Here is an 18,125-nt window from a genome sequence, read left to right on the forward strand (position 1 = left end):
GTGACTCTCAAATAGGCCTCAGCGATTCCACTCACCCGATGCAAAGACTGACCCTAGTTTCACGAGACGGAAGCCTGGTCTCACAGAGCCGCCACATCCTTCCAAAAGGAAGGGCACCCTGGCTGCAGGTCCTTGCTCTTTGTCACTTTGAATATTTCTTGCCATGCCCTTCTCTACCCAGCAAAGCTCATTTAGAATCGAAGGCCAGATAAATAGCTTCACAGACAAGAAAAAGCTAAAGGAGTTCATCACCCCCATCGGAAGTGGGGCCCGCCTCCCATCAACCCCCACCCTGACTGGAGGCTTGGTTGGCCAACTGCCCTGCAGCACCCCCCCTCGCTGGACCCCACTCATGCACAAATCCGTGCACCAGGCCTCTAGTTTTCTATAACCTAAGAGCATCTTCCTGTTGTTTCTTCCAAGTAGGTAGGAAATTACAGTAAAATGGTATTTCCTAAATTTTAGTATCTTTCTTTTTCGTTGATGTTATTTTTATGGAAATTGTTAGTTAATGTCACTGTAGTAGGATTTAAACACAATCATATTTAATAATGCAGCATATCAGAAATTGTATATATTTTATTCCCACCATGGGACCAGTAGTTGTTCTAAATATCCCTTCTCCCTTTTGTTGAGAGTTATGGAACCATCAGGTTTCAGCAATGGGTGGGAGGGAGGTGCCATGTGTGGCAAGGAGTACACCCCCCGGCCTTTCTTATAGCTAGGGACTGGGTATAACTACGTGATGTAAGCATAAGTGTCACGAGGCAACATCCTAGAATTTTCTGTAAAAGACAACTAGCAGGCATTTTTTTGTCTTTTCCTCCTTCCTTCTGCGAGGAATGGATGTGACAGCTAGATCTGTAGCTGATATTTGGGAGCTTGAACTCAAGCAACACATGATGGGGGAAGCCACCTCTAATGAGTCTGAGTCTCTGAGCAAAGCCATTAAGTAGACATTAACCTGCCTCACTCCAGATTTTTTTTTTTTTAGTACAGGACTGGTTCTAACTTTCATCTTGTATAAATCGCTGTTCATTGTCTATCTTACCACTAAATCCACCACCCCAAATTTCAGTTTAAGTGCTATATATTCATTCAACAGATATATGCAGATAATCTACCAAATTAGTTGCTGGAATCCAGAGTTGAATTATCCATGAAGTCTTCCAGTGGTACTCCCTGTGTATTTTGTTGCCTCTCCAATGATATTCTGTGCATCCAGTGCAGGCTAGCTCATAGGACACTTCAGGGGAAGAAATTAAAATAATGATGAATTAGTTCTTCAGTTCTTGCATAACAAATACTAGTTTAGTTTACTAGCAACCTACAATAAATTAAAATAAATAAGATGAATGCCTTTTTTTATTATTCACTTATTTATACATTTCTTATTATAGGAGATATTTAAGGTTTATGTTTGCCTCTATGCCAGTGGTTCTCAACCTGTGGGTCGTGACCCATTTGGGGGCTGAATGACCCTTTCACAGGGGTCGCCTAAGACCATCGGAAAACGCATTATAATTACATATTGTTTTTTGTGATTAATCACTATGCTTTAATTATGTTCAATTTGTAACAATGAAAATACATCCTGCATATCAGATATTTACATTATATTCATTAACAGTAGCAAAATTACAGTTATGAAGTAGAAATGAAAATAATTTTATGGTTGGGGGTCACCACAACATGAGGAACTATATTAAAGGGTCGCGGCATTAGGAAGGTTGAGAACCACTGCTCTATGTGCTCCTTTTACTGGATTCATAGACGTTAGCTTGAAATGCTTCCTATTCATTAACATCTAGATATTCAGCAACTTTTTAATTTTCTCTCTGAATTATATGCTGATTATATTTTTCAATTTCTCTATGTTACTTATTTTTAAGCTGAATAGTAAAAACTGTATCATCTAGAAATGTCTACTTCTCACATAAGTATTGGAATTTCCCACTACAGCTATATGTTTCTCAAATTCTATTGTTTTTAATTTATCTTATAACTTTAGTTACTATGTACTTTATTGCATACAAGTTAATAAAAATGTTTCTGCTCTCAGTTGTGACTTTTAACATTACATAAAGTAATGACTTTTTTTCCCTGTTAATGTTTTAAATTGCAAATTTCTTATTAATTTAATCTTATTGTATATATTATCACTGCTGACTGATTGATTATAATTTACATATTTCTGTTACCACTTTGCCCACATCTTTTTTCCAATCTTGCCTTCCAATCTTTTATTGCCACCTTGTTTTAATATATATTAAATTATATATATATATATTTGGTAAACAGCATAAAAACTTGTTTTTACTTTTAAGTCCAGTTATCATATAATATACAAATCATATGTATACATTATACTAGTATGTTTTATAAGCATTTAAATTATATAAGTATATTATAATTTATGTAATTACATTTATATAGAGACATATATATTTGGTAAATAGCATATACTAGTAAACTTGTTACTTTTAAATCCAGTTTAATAGACTCTTGTAATGTGCAAATCAATCTGTTCACATTTAAACTATGACTGATGCAACTGTTTCCATTTACTCATACTCTATGGTTCTTATGTATTTAAAACTAGAGGCCCAGTGCATGCATTTCATGCATGGGTAGGGTCCCTAGGCCTGGCCAGCAATCAGGGCCAATCTGCGGGACAACCGGGGGGCCCCACTAGCACCCGACTTGGCTGCCCTGGCGCCGCCCACTCGCAGGCCCTGCCCCCTGCTGCCGCCACCAGTCTCCTCCCTCTGGGGGACAACCAGCAGGGAGATTGGGGTTCCCTACTGGCACCCACCTTGGCTTGCCTGGGGCCTGTGGGCTTTGGATAGTTCCTGTGTTGAGCATCTGCCCCCTGGTCAAATAGCAACCGGTTGCTCTGCCTGGTCATTCTGCTGTTTGGTCAATTTGCATATTAGGCTTTTATTATATAGGATTATATAGTTTCTCTTTTTCCTTTGTTTTAATTTTGGTCATTTTATCAAATTTCTATTCTTTTCACTTTTATCTCATTTTCCCTCCCATTGCTGGAATTGTGCATTTTAAAAATTATTTTAATTAGACATTTATGATTCTATTGGTATTTCTAAACAAATTACCTACTGTTGAAGGCGTTGGTGGTATAGTGGTGAGCATAGCTGCCTTCCAAATTACCTACTGTTTCTCCCATAAGAAACACTCTTTCCTCTTTTAACGCTCTTGGAGTTTAAGATTTTAGATAAGTTACTTCTCTCCTTCCTTTTCCTTCCCACAAGGCTTTAAGAGTTTTACCTCTTTTTTGTGTCCTCCATCGGTTCCAAACCCCAAGGTTTTGCTAGGATATTACAAATCCTCTCATTTTGTCTTTTTGATTTTAAGAAACTTTATTCAGTACTTAAATTGTAAGTTGTATATTATCCAAGTGAACCATAGTTATCTATCAAATGATGATGTATTAATGTTAAATACTTTAAAAAATTTTTTTCAAAACAAAAGGTTTCAGATCAGTTTATTTATTTGCCTCTGAGTCATAGAAAATCCTCAGAAAGTGTATATAACATAAAGTTTAATTTGACTTATTTTTCATGTAGAATTATAGTGCTATAAATAGTTCATGGCAGTTAGGTACAACTCTGTGATGTCAGGAATTCAGATTTTTATTTCATTGCTTCTCTGTGCTTGATTTTTATTCCAAATAAGCTCATGGTCCAATATGTGAGCCAGTGAAAATGTGTTGAAATGAGCAAAATTTTAAGTCCTGCTTTTCTGTAAGGACATTTCTGCTTGAAACACACAGGCAAAAAAATAATCTAATGGGTAAGCTGGAAAATGTTTTCTCTGTCCTGGGCAGCCCTGAGCTCAATGAATAATTTAGGTCTCTAACACAAAGGAAGGGGAGAGTCAACTTTAGGGAAGGAACAGGATCAGACATCCTTTCTGCCTGGAAGCCCATAAAATTTTCTTCGTAGACTTTGAAGTCACAATTTTTATCAGAATATGTCTGGGGTGTCTTTTCTCACCAATTAGACATGTAAATTGTTAAGCCCTCTCAATAAGTAGACATGTCTTTCTATGACTCACGAATATTTCCTTTTAGTACTTATTTTTTATAAGTAGAGGAAAAAAATGTTTGACATCTTGAAATTTGACTACTGTATTTTTAATATTCTGAGTGGCAAAATGGAAAATTCCTATAAAACAGTTCTGCTACTTACTAAAATACAGTGTTGTCTTAAGTAAGTAAGGACTAGTGTGTTTAAGTTTTGCAGTGAATTAGCCACTTTTTCATAGAATAGTGTTTTTAACTTAAAAGAATGATTGTTATACAAGGTATAGTTATTTAATAATGGGTATTTGGCAAATATTCTATCAAATATGAATGAAGTAAACTTGCCATTCCAAAGAAAACACCAAATCAATATTTTGTACTAATGATAAAATTTGGAAAAGCACGACAGCTTCTCAATGCTTTAAATACTATTCTAAAGAGACTCATGATGATATTAATAAACATGACTTCTAATACATAATGAAATATGTCAATATTTGAAAGATCTACATAATTCAGTAAATTTATATTATCCAAATGACTACTGCACAATGATATGAAATCATGTATGAATGAAAAATGTATATGAAGTTCAGGAGTCGACCAATGGATTTTAATGTAACAGAGTGTCAAAAGGTCATTGATATGGTTACGGATTCCACTTTGCATGCAAATGTTAGGAAACTACCACTTACAGAGTTTTAATGTGATACTAAAGAAGACTATTCACTATTACCTGAAAAGGCTATTGAAACATTTTTTTTTCCTTTAACAGCCAACTAAAGGTCAGATTTTCTTCAAATGTTTCAAACAAAGCAACATGTTGCATACAGAAGTTGATATGATTATTCAGCTGAATATTTTCCATTAAACTCAATATTATTGAGATTTGAAGACTTATAAAACAATTTAATTGTTTTTACTCAATTATTTTTTGTTTTGGAAAATATGGTTTTCTGATTTAAAATGTTACTTATATTAACATTTTATTAATTTATTAATATAATTTTAAATAAATTAATGTACATTTTAACATGGTCTCAGTTTTAATTTCTAATATAATTATGAATGGATTATTCAAATAAACAAAAGCTATTTGGAGTCCTTAATAATTTTTAAGACCAAAAAGTTTGATAGGTGCTTGTCTGTCTCTTCTCCCTTTCTCTCACCTTTCTCCTCCTCCTCTTCTTCTTCTTCTTCCTTCTCCTTCTTCTTCTTCTTTCTCTCTCTCTCTCTCTCTCTCTCTCTCTCTCTCTCTCTCACACACACATACACACACACACACACCCCAACACACACAAGTGCACTCATGGTCTTGGTCTCTCCCCTATTCCCAAACAATTTCTAGTATTGTACCAGTAATATACAACTTAATCATTGTATCTTAAGAACATATTTACATATTTTTAATATCTGAAAGTGCTAGGTTGTTTCCCTAACTTTTAATCCAGAACTTTTTGTTTAATGAAATATTTATTTTTCAAATCAATTTTGCTTATTATGCTACTCAAAGGATACTCACTATTTTAATTGAAATTATGTTTTATTTCTATCTTAGAAATATATATTATCATAGAATTGGCATGTTTCTATACAAGAAAAATATATAATTTGTTTATTTAAATCTTTCTTACTTGGTTGCCTTCAGATTTTGAAATTTAAATAAAAACAGAATTCTAGATTTCACCATAGAAATGCTAGTTATCAAACCAGGGTCCTAGTTATATCCTGTGTCTTTATGAGCATATTAGTAATTAGCATATAAACTACTAGAAGTCAGAAATCATGTCTTTTACTTCTGTGTATACTCCATGCATAGAGGTGTTGAATAAACTTTTGATAATTTAATTTTGTGAATTACTGAGTTTTCATCATCTCTAAGTAATATTTTCATTTTACTCACAAATAAGGGCAAGTATGATTATATTCATATTGATATTTTAATTATTTAGATAACTTTTTAAAGATGCTTTTAATGTTACTAGATCATAATTTTAATATTATATGAAAATAGCTTGAATAATGGTAGTATTACAGGATTTCAATTTTGAAGACTGTTTTTAATGGTATTTTTTTCCATGGTTCTGCATGTGTGTTTTCAGAGGATTTCTATCTGCCATTTCTCAACATAAAAATAAAAACAAGAAAATATATATTGTACATCAGGGACAAAGAGAGAAAAAATTATTTTACTTCTTATTTTGTATCATTTACAGTACCATCATGCGGCTTTTGTTCAGGTTTTATAAATTAAAATAACACAAAACTTGAGTTAAATGTGTCTTTATTGCTAGCACAAACTAAGTCTGCTGTACACAGCTGTGTTTAAAAGAAGGGTATTGTTTATAATTGAATGTTTTATATATTCAAAATGCTTTGGCAGTGTAATAGAGGTGTTCTCTTTGGGAAAATTTGCACATTTTTTGGAAATAATTATTGATGTAAAGTGCATTCTAATGATCAAAACTGACAAGTCATTTGTGGGCTTATTAAAGAAATGCCATAAAAAAAGGATTTTCAACAACCAGGTGTGTAAAATTACATATCTATAGTAATAAAGGCATAATATTCTATGGACAGCTGAATGACCTTCTAGACGCCATTCTGGATGCCTTCCAGAGAAGCCACCACAGTGAGGGACGAGGCGGAGGTGGTTAGGGGCAAACAGGCAGGCTGACAGAGTGGTTAGGGGCAATCAGGCAGGCAGGCAGAGTGGTTAGGGGTGATGAGGCAGGCAGATGAGTAGTTAGGGCAGATCAGGCAGGCAGGCAGGTGAACAGTTAGGAGCCAGAGGTCCCAGATTGTGAGAGGGATGTCCCAGATTGTGAGAGGGTGCAGGCCAGGCTGAGAGATCCCCTCCTTATGCTCGAATTTTGTGCACCGGGCCTCTAGTACTCTCAGTAAGCCATTACAGCAATATTCTTAAACTAGGGGCATAGTGCATGAATTCATGCACCTTGAAAGGAACTGTGGGCTGCGAGGCTGCAATGGGCACAGGGGCAGGTTTCGGCCCATCCTTCGAGGCCCCAACCTGCCCCTTCTGCTATGGCCCCTGGTCCCCTCTCTGCTGGTAGCCCCACTTCCACCATCACCACTCCCATGTACTGACGACACCGGCCCTGCTCACACCCACTGGTGCACAGAGATTGGGGCCCACACCATCAGCAGGTGAGCGGTGGCTGCTTCCCTGATCACCCCTGAGGAGCAGGGAGAGGTGGTGAAGACCCCAGGGGCAATCGGGGCTGGCAGCTGCCTCTCGCACCCGCTGATGACACTGAGCAGATGGGACAGGCGCAAGACACTGGCAGTGGGTGCGAGTGGCAACTCCAACACCAGCTGTGGGTGCGAGTGGGACTGGCGTTGGCAGTGGGTGCTAGCGGCGGCTCCAGCACTGGCAGTAGGTGTGAGCAGGGCTGTTGCTGGCAGCGTGTGTGAAAGGCAGCTCCGGGGCTGGTAGTGGGTGCGAGTGGGGCCGGCACCAGCTGCAGGTATGAGTGCTGGGTGGGACTGAGGAACACGGGAGCAAAGAATTTTCAGTCACTGCCAGAGGCTCACCCTTATGACAGCAACCAGCACCCCACTTTGGTCTGGCGCCCTCATTCACCTGCTCCACCATCCCACTGTGGCCTACGCCCACCATGTTCCACACTCTGCCGCCTGCTGCTGATGCTCGCTATGTTCTGCATGCGCTCCCTGGTGGTCAGCACATGTCATAGCGACAGGTTGTTTGGTTGTTCCAGTGTTAAGTCTATTTGCATATTAGCATTTTATTATATAGGATTATCCAAATCAAACAGAAAAATTAAAATAAAATAATGAAGCTTGTCCGAAAAGATATTGACAGCCTACCTCTAGCACCTGTGTTAATAAATTAAAAGTACTTTACAGGGTTTGGAAAATATAAAAAAAAAAATTTTAAGTGCCCAACAAGAAAGAGAAACTAATTAGTATTTACAACTTACTTCAGTAGATCCCCACTTGTGCTCAGATGTACTTAGACGCTCAGTGGATACCTGTACTGTGGATATTAAGGAACCCTGTATACTAATATGCTGTTTTTTCTTATACATGCATTCCTTCATTTATAAATTAAGCAAAGTAAGAGATTAACAATAATAACTAATAATACAAATAGGACAATTATACCAATATACTGTAATAAAAGTTATGTGAATGGGCTAGGAACCATTATTAAATAAAGTAAGGGTTATTTAAGCCCAAGCACTGTGATATCATTAACAGTAGATGTGATAACTGAAGGCTACTAAGTGATAAAGGGTTGATTCACACCCTAGGCAGGAGAGAGTGGGATGGTGTGAGATTGCATATTGTAGCTCAGAACAGCAGCATGCAACTTAACCATATGAATAATTTATTTCTGGAATTTTCCATGTAATGTTTCAGACTGGGGTTGACCACAGGTAACTGAAATGGCAGAAAGTGGAACTATAGATTAGGGGTGACTACTCTACATATCTTTAACTTCCTTTATATTATACTAGAACCCCGGTGCATGACATTAGTGCACTGGGGAGGGGTGTCTCTCAGCCCAGCCTGCAACCTCTCCAATCTGGGACCCCTCAGGGGATGGCCGATTGCCAGTCAGTCAGACATCCCTCTCACAATCCAGGACTGCTGACTCCCAACCGTTCACCTTCCTGCCTTCCTGATTGCCCCTAACTGCTTCTGCCTGCCAGCCTGATCACCCCTAACCATTCCCCTGCCAGACTGATTGATGCCTGTTCCCCTGTCTGCCAATTGCCCCCAACTGCCCTCCCCTGCTGGCCCAATCACCCCAACTGCCCTCCCCTGCTGGCCCAATCACCCCAACTGCCCTCCCTTGCTGGCCTGGTCCCTCCCAACTACCCTCCAACCCCTGCAGGCCTGGTCACCCTCAACTGCCCTCTCCTGCTTGCCTGGTTGCCCCCAACTGTCCCCACTGCTGGCCTGATCACCCACAACTGCCCTTTCCTGCCAGCCATCTTGTGGTGGCCATCTTGTGACCACATGGGGGCAGCCATCTTGTGCGAGGACATGATGGTCAATTTGCATATTACCTCTTTATTATATAGGATTTATTTGTCCTCTACACTGATTAAGCTATTGATAAATTCTATGCAATTGAATTAAATTACATACAGTATATGATGATAACATTGCAGTTAAAATTTTATAAGTTAGTTATATGTATAAATGTTTCTTTTTAATTTTTATTAACTGGCCAGGGATGGCAGTGTAGTAGTTCTGAAAAAAAATTCTTCAAATGATTTGATTTTTGATATTTCTTTGAGAAAACCAACCTAAAGTAACAATCTTTGTTGATGCTTGCTCAGATCAGGTGGACCAAAACAGCAGGAAGTGCCTCTGACAGATTCCAAGACTCCAGTGTCTTCAATGAGACTTTAAGGATTACAAATATTCAGCGAAACCAAGGAGGCCGGTATTACTGTAAAGCAGAGAATGGCTTGGGGTCCCCAGCGATAAAATCAATCAGAGTGGATGTGTACTGTAAGTAAAATTTCCAGAAAACTGATTAAGCACTATTTAGTTGAGAATGAGAGGTATATAAGATAATGATACCTCATTTAATATATTTCCCAAAGAAAAAAAAATCCTATAGAAAATTTCATAATTTTATGATAAAATAATACATATTATTTAAAGAACATTTAAGAACCAAATGAATAAAACAATAAATATAATTGAATATTTCACCAATGAATTAGTAGTGTTGAATGTATGTTTCTTATCTTTACATGTTAGCATATAAATCTACATTTATATTTGTTTAAAGGAACATGCTCTACATACTATAATGTGTTTTGCTCATTTTACACATGTGTGATTTTAGCTATTCTTATTTTTTAAATGCTTATCATATATATAGAGCTATTTGATAGTAAAATTCCAAAATCTCTGTGTAGACTGGTTTTGATCCAACTCTGTTGAAAATAATCAGAACCTTGAAAAATGTGCCATGTGGAAAGTGTTGATTGATTTTTTTTTAGTTCTTAGTCTCATTTTTCCACTTTTTGCTGTTAACAAATACACTTAAAATCCTTTTGTTCTCTTTACTTTCTTCCCCCCCAAAACAAATTAAATACCTGCAATCATTTTGATATTTTGAACAGGTTTATTCACCATTCCATTGTCTCTTTAAAGTAGTTCTCAACCTTCCTAATGCCGCTACCCTTTAATACAGTTCCTCATGTTGTGGTAACCCCCAATTTCATTGTTACAAATTGAACATAATTAAAGCATAGTGATTAATCACAAAAACAATATGTAATTATATATATGTTTTCCAATGGTCTTAGGCGACCCCTGTGAAAGGGTCGTTCGACCCCCAAAGGGGTCGCGACCCACAGGTTGAGAACCACTGCTTTAGAAGACCTTAAATTTTATTTAATAACTTCTTAGCGTTAGAATAAAAGGATTTTTTTTCTTGCCTTAAAGTAATTCAGGAATAAGTAACAAGTAAAGAATTCTAGGTTTACTACCTATATTTAATTCTGTTCTATCTCCTTTTCTTTCAATGCATGACAGGTGTTGCATAGTTAGGAAAGTGATTGGAACTACACAAGATTATCAGATCCAATGTTGAATATCATTAATTATTCAGGTGACTGAGCATTGGGTGACAGGGCTTTATTTGTGATGAACCTTCCACATTCAGGTGCTTGCTGCCTTTTTGGAAGAAATCCATTTTTCTAGCCCCCTAAGCATTCCTTGGAGTAACTTGGGCATCTGCATGTCAGCTTCCTGTCCCCACTGGCACACAGCTTGGCCTCACCCATACACTTCCCAACCTCAGTATAGCACCTTCTCCTGATCAAATATTTCCAGTTACATATACTTTTAAAAATATTTTTAGTATTTCTATTCATATATAATTTTAAACTAAATTTACTTTAAATGAATTAAATGCTTCTATAATATAACCACTTAGAAGTCATATTATAGAAGCATTTTATTATTGAAATTTGGTCATAAATTTTTAAAATACACAACTTTAATACTTTAATTACAATTCTAAAATCTAAAAAGTTCTGAAAACTGAATGGGCATATGTTTTTTTGTTTTTTTTTGTTAGGTTTGTTGGTAACTTCTTTTAGCAAAATTTGATGTGATCTAGTTAGATGGCAACATCTGACCTGAAATAACTGTAATAGAAAAAAAAATAGAAGATACTTTATACAGTTTATTTACCCTACTTTGTATGAATACTCACATGTTTTACTCAGGAAAAAAATGTCTTTGATTACACAGCTTTGCCCCATATCCAACTGAGTGTAAATGTACCATATTATCTTTCTTAAATCTGAAATATTCCGAAAAACACTCCCCAAAGGTTATGAATAAGAGTTTGTGACTTGTATTGCCACAATAGGTTTAATAATAACAATTTTAAAATATATTTTGGTTAACAATCTAATACAAAGAGGGAACTGACATTTTTAAGGACTCTTAAAAACATTCCTTTCTCCCCTTCCTCCTACAAAGCCTTTTCAGTACTATTCTGCATCGCACCCACTCTTCTATCTGTTCATATCTCTGGCTGTCTAGACTCAGCAGGGCCTCAGTGACTTAGTTCCTATTGCACGGTTTGGGGGAAATGATAGCAATGGTCTTCCAGTTTTGTCAATCCTAATAGTGTGGGGCTGTGTCACGTTCCTGAAGGCACTAGCTCTGTTCCCTACTTTTCTGACTCCCCCTAGGACGTTTCCCACTAACCTGAACTGCCATTTTGTTCTATGTTGTTTAAGTGAAATGTCACTGTGATGCAAACCATGATGAAGCACTATTTTCAGTATTTTTTGGTGGCCAGGATTTATTAGAAAGCTGCCTAAAATTATATTATCTAGGACAATAAAATGTATTCAATTATGGGCTCTATGGATGTAACTTTTCCAAGGAATGCCAGAGATCTTTCTTATAGGATCAAGACATGTGTTTTTAGGAGTTATGCCTTTCTTGAAGGTTTGGATAAATAAACTCCTTCAGATAATAATTTTGCATAAATTTCTGACTGATAAGAACACAATAGAGACAATTATGCCTATCTGATGAGTTCACCTGTTCCAAATATGACCTACTTGAAGACGACAGTTTTTAGGTTTAAATATGTTTTCCTGTACGTGAAACTTCACAAATTTAAACAATTTCTATCACTGTTAATAAGAAGGGGGTTAACTTATTAATGCTACGTTAAATTTGGCAACTTGGTGCCTAAAATGAGATTACAGTGTTACATATAATGGTGCGTGGATTTTTATTTGATGTGGGACTGCTTGATTGGATAGTCATTTTTATAAATCATAAACAAGTGAGCTACTTTATTTCAGGCCCTTTGCTTTAAGTATTTTAGGAAATGCTAAAACAATAGGACCTATTTTCCTGTTGGAGTCATGGTTTTAGAATAATCACCTGTACTGGATGCATTTATATTTCATTTTCTAAATTGGTTCCATAAGTGGAACTTTCATCAATATCAAGAGAACTTAAAACACAAGATGGGCATAAAATAAAATTTAAAAATATCTGCAGGTAAGGATTATATTTACAATAACAAATTGAGGCGAGTATGGCATGGATATAACAATCTATAAAATAAATAATATTATAATTTAGCCTTTAATTTCTTGTGATAGGTTGCCTATAAAAAGTGCCTCACAAAATATTAATTTTCTGGCCATCACTAGTCCTGGAGTATTTTCCTAATTGTGAAAATATATATCTCATTAAATTGCATGTTCTGATCATTACTTTCTAGACTTGACAGCTAATACATATCTAAAGTTATAAGCCCTTATTATTTTGATGAAAAAAATTTACTTTCAGGAAAGAGGAATCTGCTACAATTGATTGATATAAAATAAGGTTATTTTTATTAGACAGATATTTTGAAATATTTGTGACACTCTATCAATATTTTAATGAATTTGAGGAAATTAAATAATGTAAATTAGTAATTCTCCCCACTTTATTTTCTAAAATTTCTTGTGGTTCCCTTTGATTTTATAAAGCAATTGCAAATTTATTTTTTGTTTACTATTTTAATCAAGAATATGATTGTTTCTGTATTATTATTTTGAAAAAATATTATAATTATGTTCCTCAATTTAATATAACCTATCTTTTTTCCCTAAAAATTATAAAAGCATTATAAGAATTATCTGAAGTGTAATTCTTTAATAATAGTATATTTATAAAGAGGCATATTTCATAATCACATAATGAATTAAAATTTTTTCATAATATCTGACCTAGTCAAGTATACAAATATTTTTTATCAAAAGCCAATCAATTACACTAGGCTCTGAGCATCCAGTTGTCAGACCCTGAGAAGCTACTTTCTTATGAGATTCTGAAAAATAACAGCTATATGTTTAAGAGAAACGTGTAGAATTAGTTTTATTTAAACCTGCTGCTTTTGTTTGTTTAAATATATTTTTTATTGATTTTAGGGTGGAAGGGAGAGAGAGAGAGAGAGAGAGAGAGAGAGAGAGAGAGAGAGAAACATCAATGATGACAGAGAATCATTGATCAGCTGGCTCCTGCATGCCCCCCACTGGGATTGAGTGCACAACTTGGGCATGTGCCCTTGACCGGAATCGAACACAGGACACTTCAATCCACAGGCCAACACTCTATCCACTGAGCTGAATGGCTAGAGCTAACCCTGTTGTTTTAATCATATGCATTCTTTATGTCTTCTCCCTGTGCAGCCATACTAAAACAATAGTAAAAGGATAAAACATCAGTCACAACAACAAAACACATATCACCAAGGGTAGAGAGAATGAGAACGGAGATGGCAGAAAAACAATTATGAAGAAAAAGAATTGGGTCAAGAAATGGCCACTGCTTAGCATACCAGAGAAAGCTTACTTCTGGAATCATCAAAAATAAGAGGCAACATACTGTAATTATTAAGGGTTAGTAAGTGAAAGTTTACATATTCATCACAGTCTTTTCTCACTATTGGTCAGAGAATGCCTTCTAGTCAAAAAATTAGATAATTCTTGTCTAGGAAAACTGATGAACTCTGAAGAAAAGGCTATCTTTTTCTGAAAAGTAGGGGCCCTGTTGAAACAGCTAAGCAAATATACTCACAATTAAGACTATTATTGATCAACAGAGCTACCAATAAGCTCTTTTAAAATTGATTATTAGATGTGAATATACCAGAAGATAACTAGACATTTGAGACAATCTTCTGAGAAAAAAAGAGAGAGAGAGTGAGAGTGAGAGTGAGAGCGAGTGAGAGAGACCAAGGCAAAGAAATGGGTAACGGATACAGGAAACCAGGATAATACAGGGGGCTAACATATAAGACAAAACAAAATTATTGATTTTTTAATTAGTATTCTTCGAACAGAAGAGAAAAATTGCATTCACATAACAGGAGGAAAGTACAAACCAGGATTTTTTAGAGAATATCAAAGAATACTTAGAATATTAAAAATGACAATAAAAATTATTAGAAGGAATGAAAGATAAATTGGAAAAACTCTTATAGAGAGTAAAACAAAATTTAACAATCAAAGGGTTGGAACAAGAGAGAGAAGATAAGAATTGCCGAATTAGTGCAGCTGAACTAACATTTGAATAAATATTCCAAACAGAGAAAAGAGAGACAAAGAAATTATAATTTAAGAAAATTTCCCATCGTAGTATTTGGGCGTTTTTGTTCCATTAGAAGGGGCCCACTGCCTGCCTGGAATGACAGCATAAACACGGTTCACATCAAAACACATCAGCCTGCACTTCAAACAGTGACAGCGAAAGGAAGATCTTAAAAGTTTCCAAAGTTTTAGTTTTTTTCTAAAATGGTTGCATATAAAACATTAAAATCAAAATGGCACAGTTCGCCGAAACCGGTTTGGCTCAGTGGATAGAGCGTCGGCCTGCGGACTGAAAGGTCCCGGGTTCGATTCTGGTCAAGGGCATGTACCTTGGTTGCGGGCACATCCCGATGGGAGGTGTGCAGGAGGCAGCTGATCGATGTTTCTCTCTCATCGATGTTTCTAACTCTCTATCTCTCTCCCTTCCTCTCTGTAAAAAATCAATAAAATATATTAAAAAAAATAAATAAAACCCAAACTCCTTTAAAAAAAAAAAATGGCACAGTTCTTAATAGAAATCAGGAAGCTAGAAGACAATTGAGTAAAGCTTTTAGACTTCTGTAGAAAAATATTTCTCAAATAGAATTTTGCATGCAGCCAGACCTTTTTTTTTTTTTTTTTTTTTTTTTTTAATATCAAAGAAGATGGAAGACATTTTTAGATCTATAAGATTTCTAATTTTTTTCTGCAGTGTTTTCTTTCTCGGGATGCTACTTTTGTATATGTTTCACCAAAACTAGAAATTAAATCAAGAAAGAGAAGGAGTTATAATTTTTTAGAAGTAGATTATGTATAAGAAAATACAGACTGGAATTCCAGGACGATAAGGAAGCAACACACCAAGATGATAGCTGTGCGTGGGAACTCAAAAGCAACCAGGACAGACTGAAGCTGGGATAAAGAGGCTCTTAGCAGGATGTCTTCGGGAAAAGATGCAGCTGGTGGGTTACCCAAGGTGTTAGGGAGGAATTTTACACTTCTCATGGAAAGCTTAATAATATGGTTGGATAGGTACATATAAAATTGAGGAAACAAAATGTTGACATTTTAAAAGAAGACAAAGAAAAAGTTATATGAAATAAAATGTAATTTAAATATACTACTAGGTTCAACTGTGAAGGAAACGTGGTCAATAATATCAACAGTACTTGACATAAAAAATATGATAGGAGAGGGTTAGTATGGGAAAGCTAAAGTCTTCAACAAGAAGAAATCAGTAAGACATTGTGAAAATGAAAAAATCTATATACTAGTATATCAATTAAACTTTCAGGATTATAAAGGCAAAACCAAGAACATCTAAATATGCATTGAAAAGATAGTCTCTGGGTCTCAGAAATACTGGAGGTTGTGTTTTTTATAATTATTTGACTTTCTAAACTATATGCATATATTATAATTTGATTTTTTTAAATTCATAAAATATAGATTTAAAGATTTTTCCTCCAAAGCCTTTTCTATTAATATTAAGTTCCTAAAAGTAAAAACTAATTTCATTCCAAATTTTATGAGATTGTTGTCAATTCAAAAATTTAATTCTAGATTTACCTTTCTTGAATTCTTCATAAGAATTGATATTTCTTGATATTTTGCACCAAATAAACAAAAATATATTTGATAAGTGAAGAAGAGACAATAGCATAGGAAAGTGGCTGCCATTTTCTAAGTCATTATTTCCCCCAAATTTGATAGAATAAAACCATTTCAGATTAATCTCTACTAGCATTTTTTACACATTGTTTAGGATGAATCATTTAAGAAATAAGTGTTTACTATTTTTTATTCATTTAAAAAATATTTGAGTGGCTACTTAAAATATAGTTTCATTCAATTTTGTGAAGCCAGCTGGAATCCTATATAGTAAAAGCCTTATATACTAAGTGTCTGATCATTCAACTGTTTGACCTGTTGCTATGATGCACACTGACCACCAGGGGGCGAATGCTCTGACAGGTAGGTTAGCTTGCTGCTGGGGTCCAGCCAATGGGGACTGGATAAGATGGGCCGGACATGCCCTGGAGCCCTCTCACAATCCCTCCCAGACCCTGATTGTGCACCAGTGGGGTCCCTCAGCCTGGCCTGCACCCTCTCGCAATCTGGGACCTCTTGGGGGATGTCGGAGAGCCAGTTTTGGCCCAATCTCCACAGTCCAGGCCGAGGGACCCCCCAGTGCACGAATTTCGTGCACCGGGCCCCTAGTTTATTATATTATTTGTACATCCATGGAGTTTAAACTGCTTAAAGAGACAAAGAATATATAATATATATAAATGAAATACAAATATTAAGCAATAAAATAAATAATATAAATAATGTCACACAACATGAATGACTTGTCAAGTGGCACAGACATAGTGCCAGCATAGTGCCAGGAGAGAGAGGGTATCGTGTTCTCTTATCATGAAGAAGTAAGTTTACTTTGTAGTTTGAAGAATGAGATTTGAAAGACAATTCTTTGTTGCATTTCGACATGTCTTTTGGCAGTTTTTGTCCTGAACTTACGTTTTTTTCAAGATTGTTTGAGCAGCAAGCACCCTGGGTTATTAGAGATAGTGTTTGCCTCCAGGGCAGAAGGCAGATTTGTTTCCTGATCAGGATATTGAAGATAATGTCTCCCTGAGGGGCAAAGATTGATCAGGTAAGCCAGCAGAATATTTTTAAGGTCATACAAGTTTCCTAGGCCTAGGATTCCTTAGCTAAGTCAGAAATAGTGTGTACAATATTTACTTGGGCTTCCCTCACATTGCCCTCTTAGAAACTGAGGGAGAATGAGAACTTAGGAAAACATGAGGCTCATACTTATGAGACATCCTATATAATAAAAGGCTAATATGCAAATTGTCCTCTCAACCAGGAGTTCGACAGGGACTTTGACCAGGGGGTGGAGCCTGCTGGTCAATAGCCAATGCCCCTCCCCCAGCCGGCCCCACCTCAGATCACCCCCCACCCCAATCTGGGATGGGGCCAGCTCACCAATGACCCACAGCCCATCCCCCAGGCCGGCCCTGCCCCCAATTACCACCCCCCCATCCCGATTGGGGCCTTGGCCGGCCAGCCAATCACCCACGGCCCCTCCCCACGCTGGCCCCACTCCTGATCGGCCCCCTCCACCCAGACCTTGGGCGGGGCCAGCCCAGCCCAATTGGCCCCAATCAGGACCCCACCCATTTACCAGGTCTTTAGTGAGTAATAAAATCATTTTGTTTCTGACCCAGGAGTCTCTTGTTTTCTCTCAGCATCCATGAAACTGTGGCAAGGGAACGTGTTAGCCAGCAAATAGGGAAAATATGAGACCCTTCAGGGTTCGTGACACAGTGGGGTGTAAATAAATGGGTGCAGGGTATAAATAAAGGGAAGGTCAAGTATACTCTACAGTGAGTGAGCAGTTTGATTAAAGGCACAGAAAAGAGATTAAGTGATCTGTGTTTGGTGTAATAGTGGGTAAGATGGTG

The 18,125-nt window shown here is 36.5% G+C and overlaps 1 protein-coding gene across 1 annotated transcript in view; it reads left to right on the forward strand.

The window, feature by feature from the left end:
- The window catches only part of MDGA2 (MAM domain containing glycosylphosphatidylinositol anchor 2), a 951,352-nt gene that overhangs the window by 510,730 nt on the left and 422,497 nt on the right, over positions 1 to 18,125 (forward strand). The window contains 1 exon segment of the mRNA XM_059659042.1: positions 9,379 to 9,553. Coding sequence (XP_059515025.1) covers positions 9,379 to 9,553 — 175 coding nt within the window.

The sequence above is a fragment of the Myotis daubentonii genome, chromosome 1 (assembly GCF_963259705.1).
Source record: "Myotis daubentonii chromosome 1, mMyoDau2.1, whole genome shotgun sequence".
NCBI classification, from domain to species: Eukaryota; Metazoa; Chordata; class Mammalia; order Chiroptera; family Vespertilionidae; genus Myotis; species Myotis daubentonii.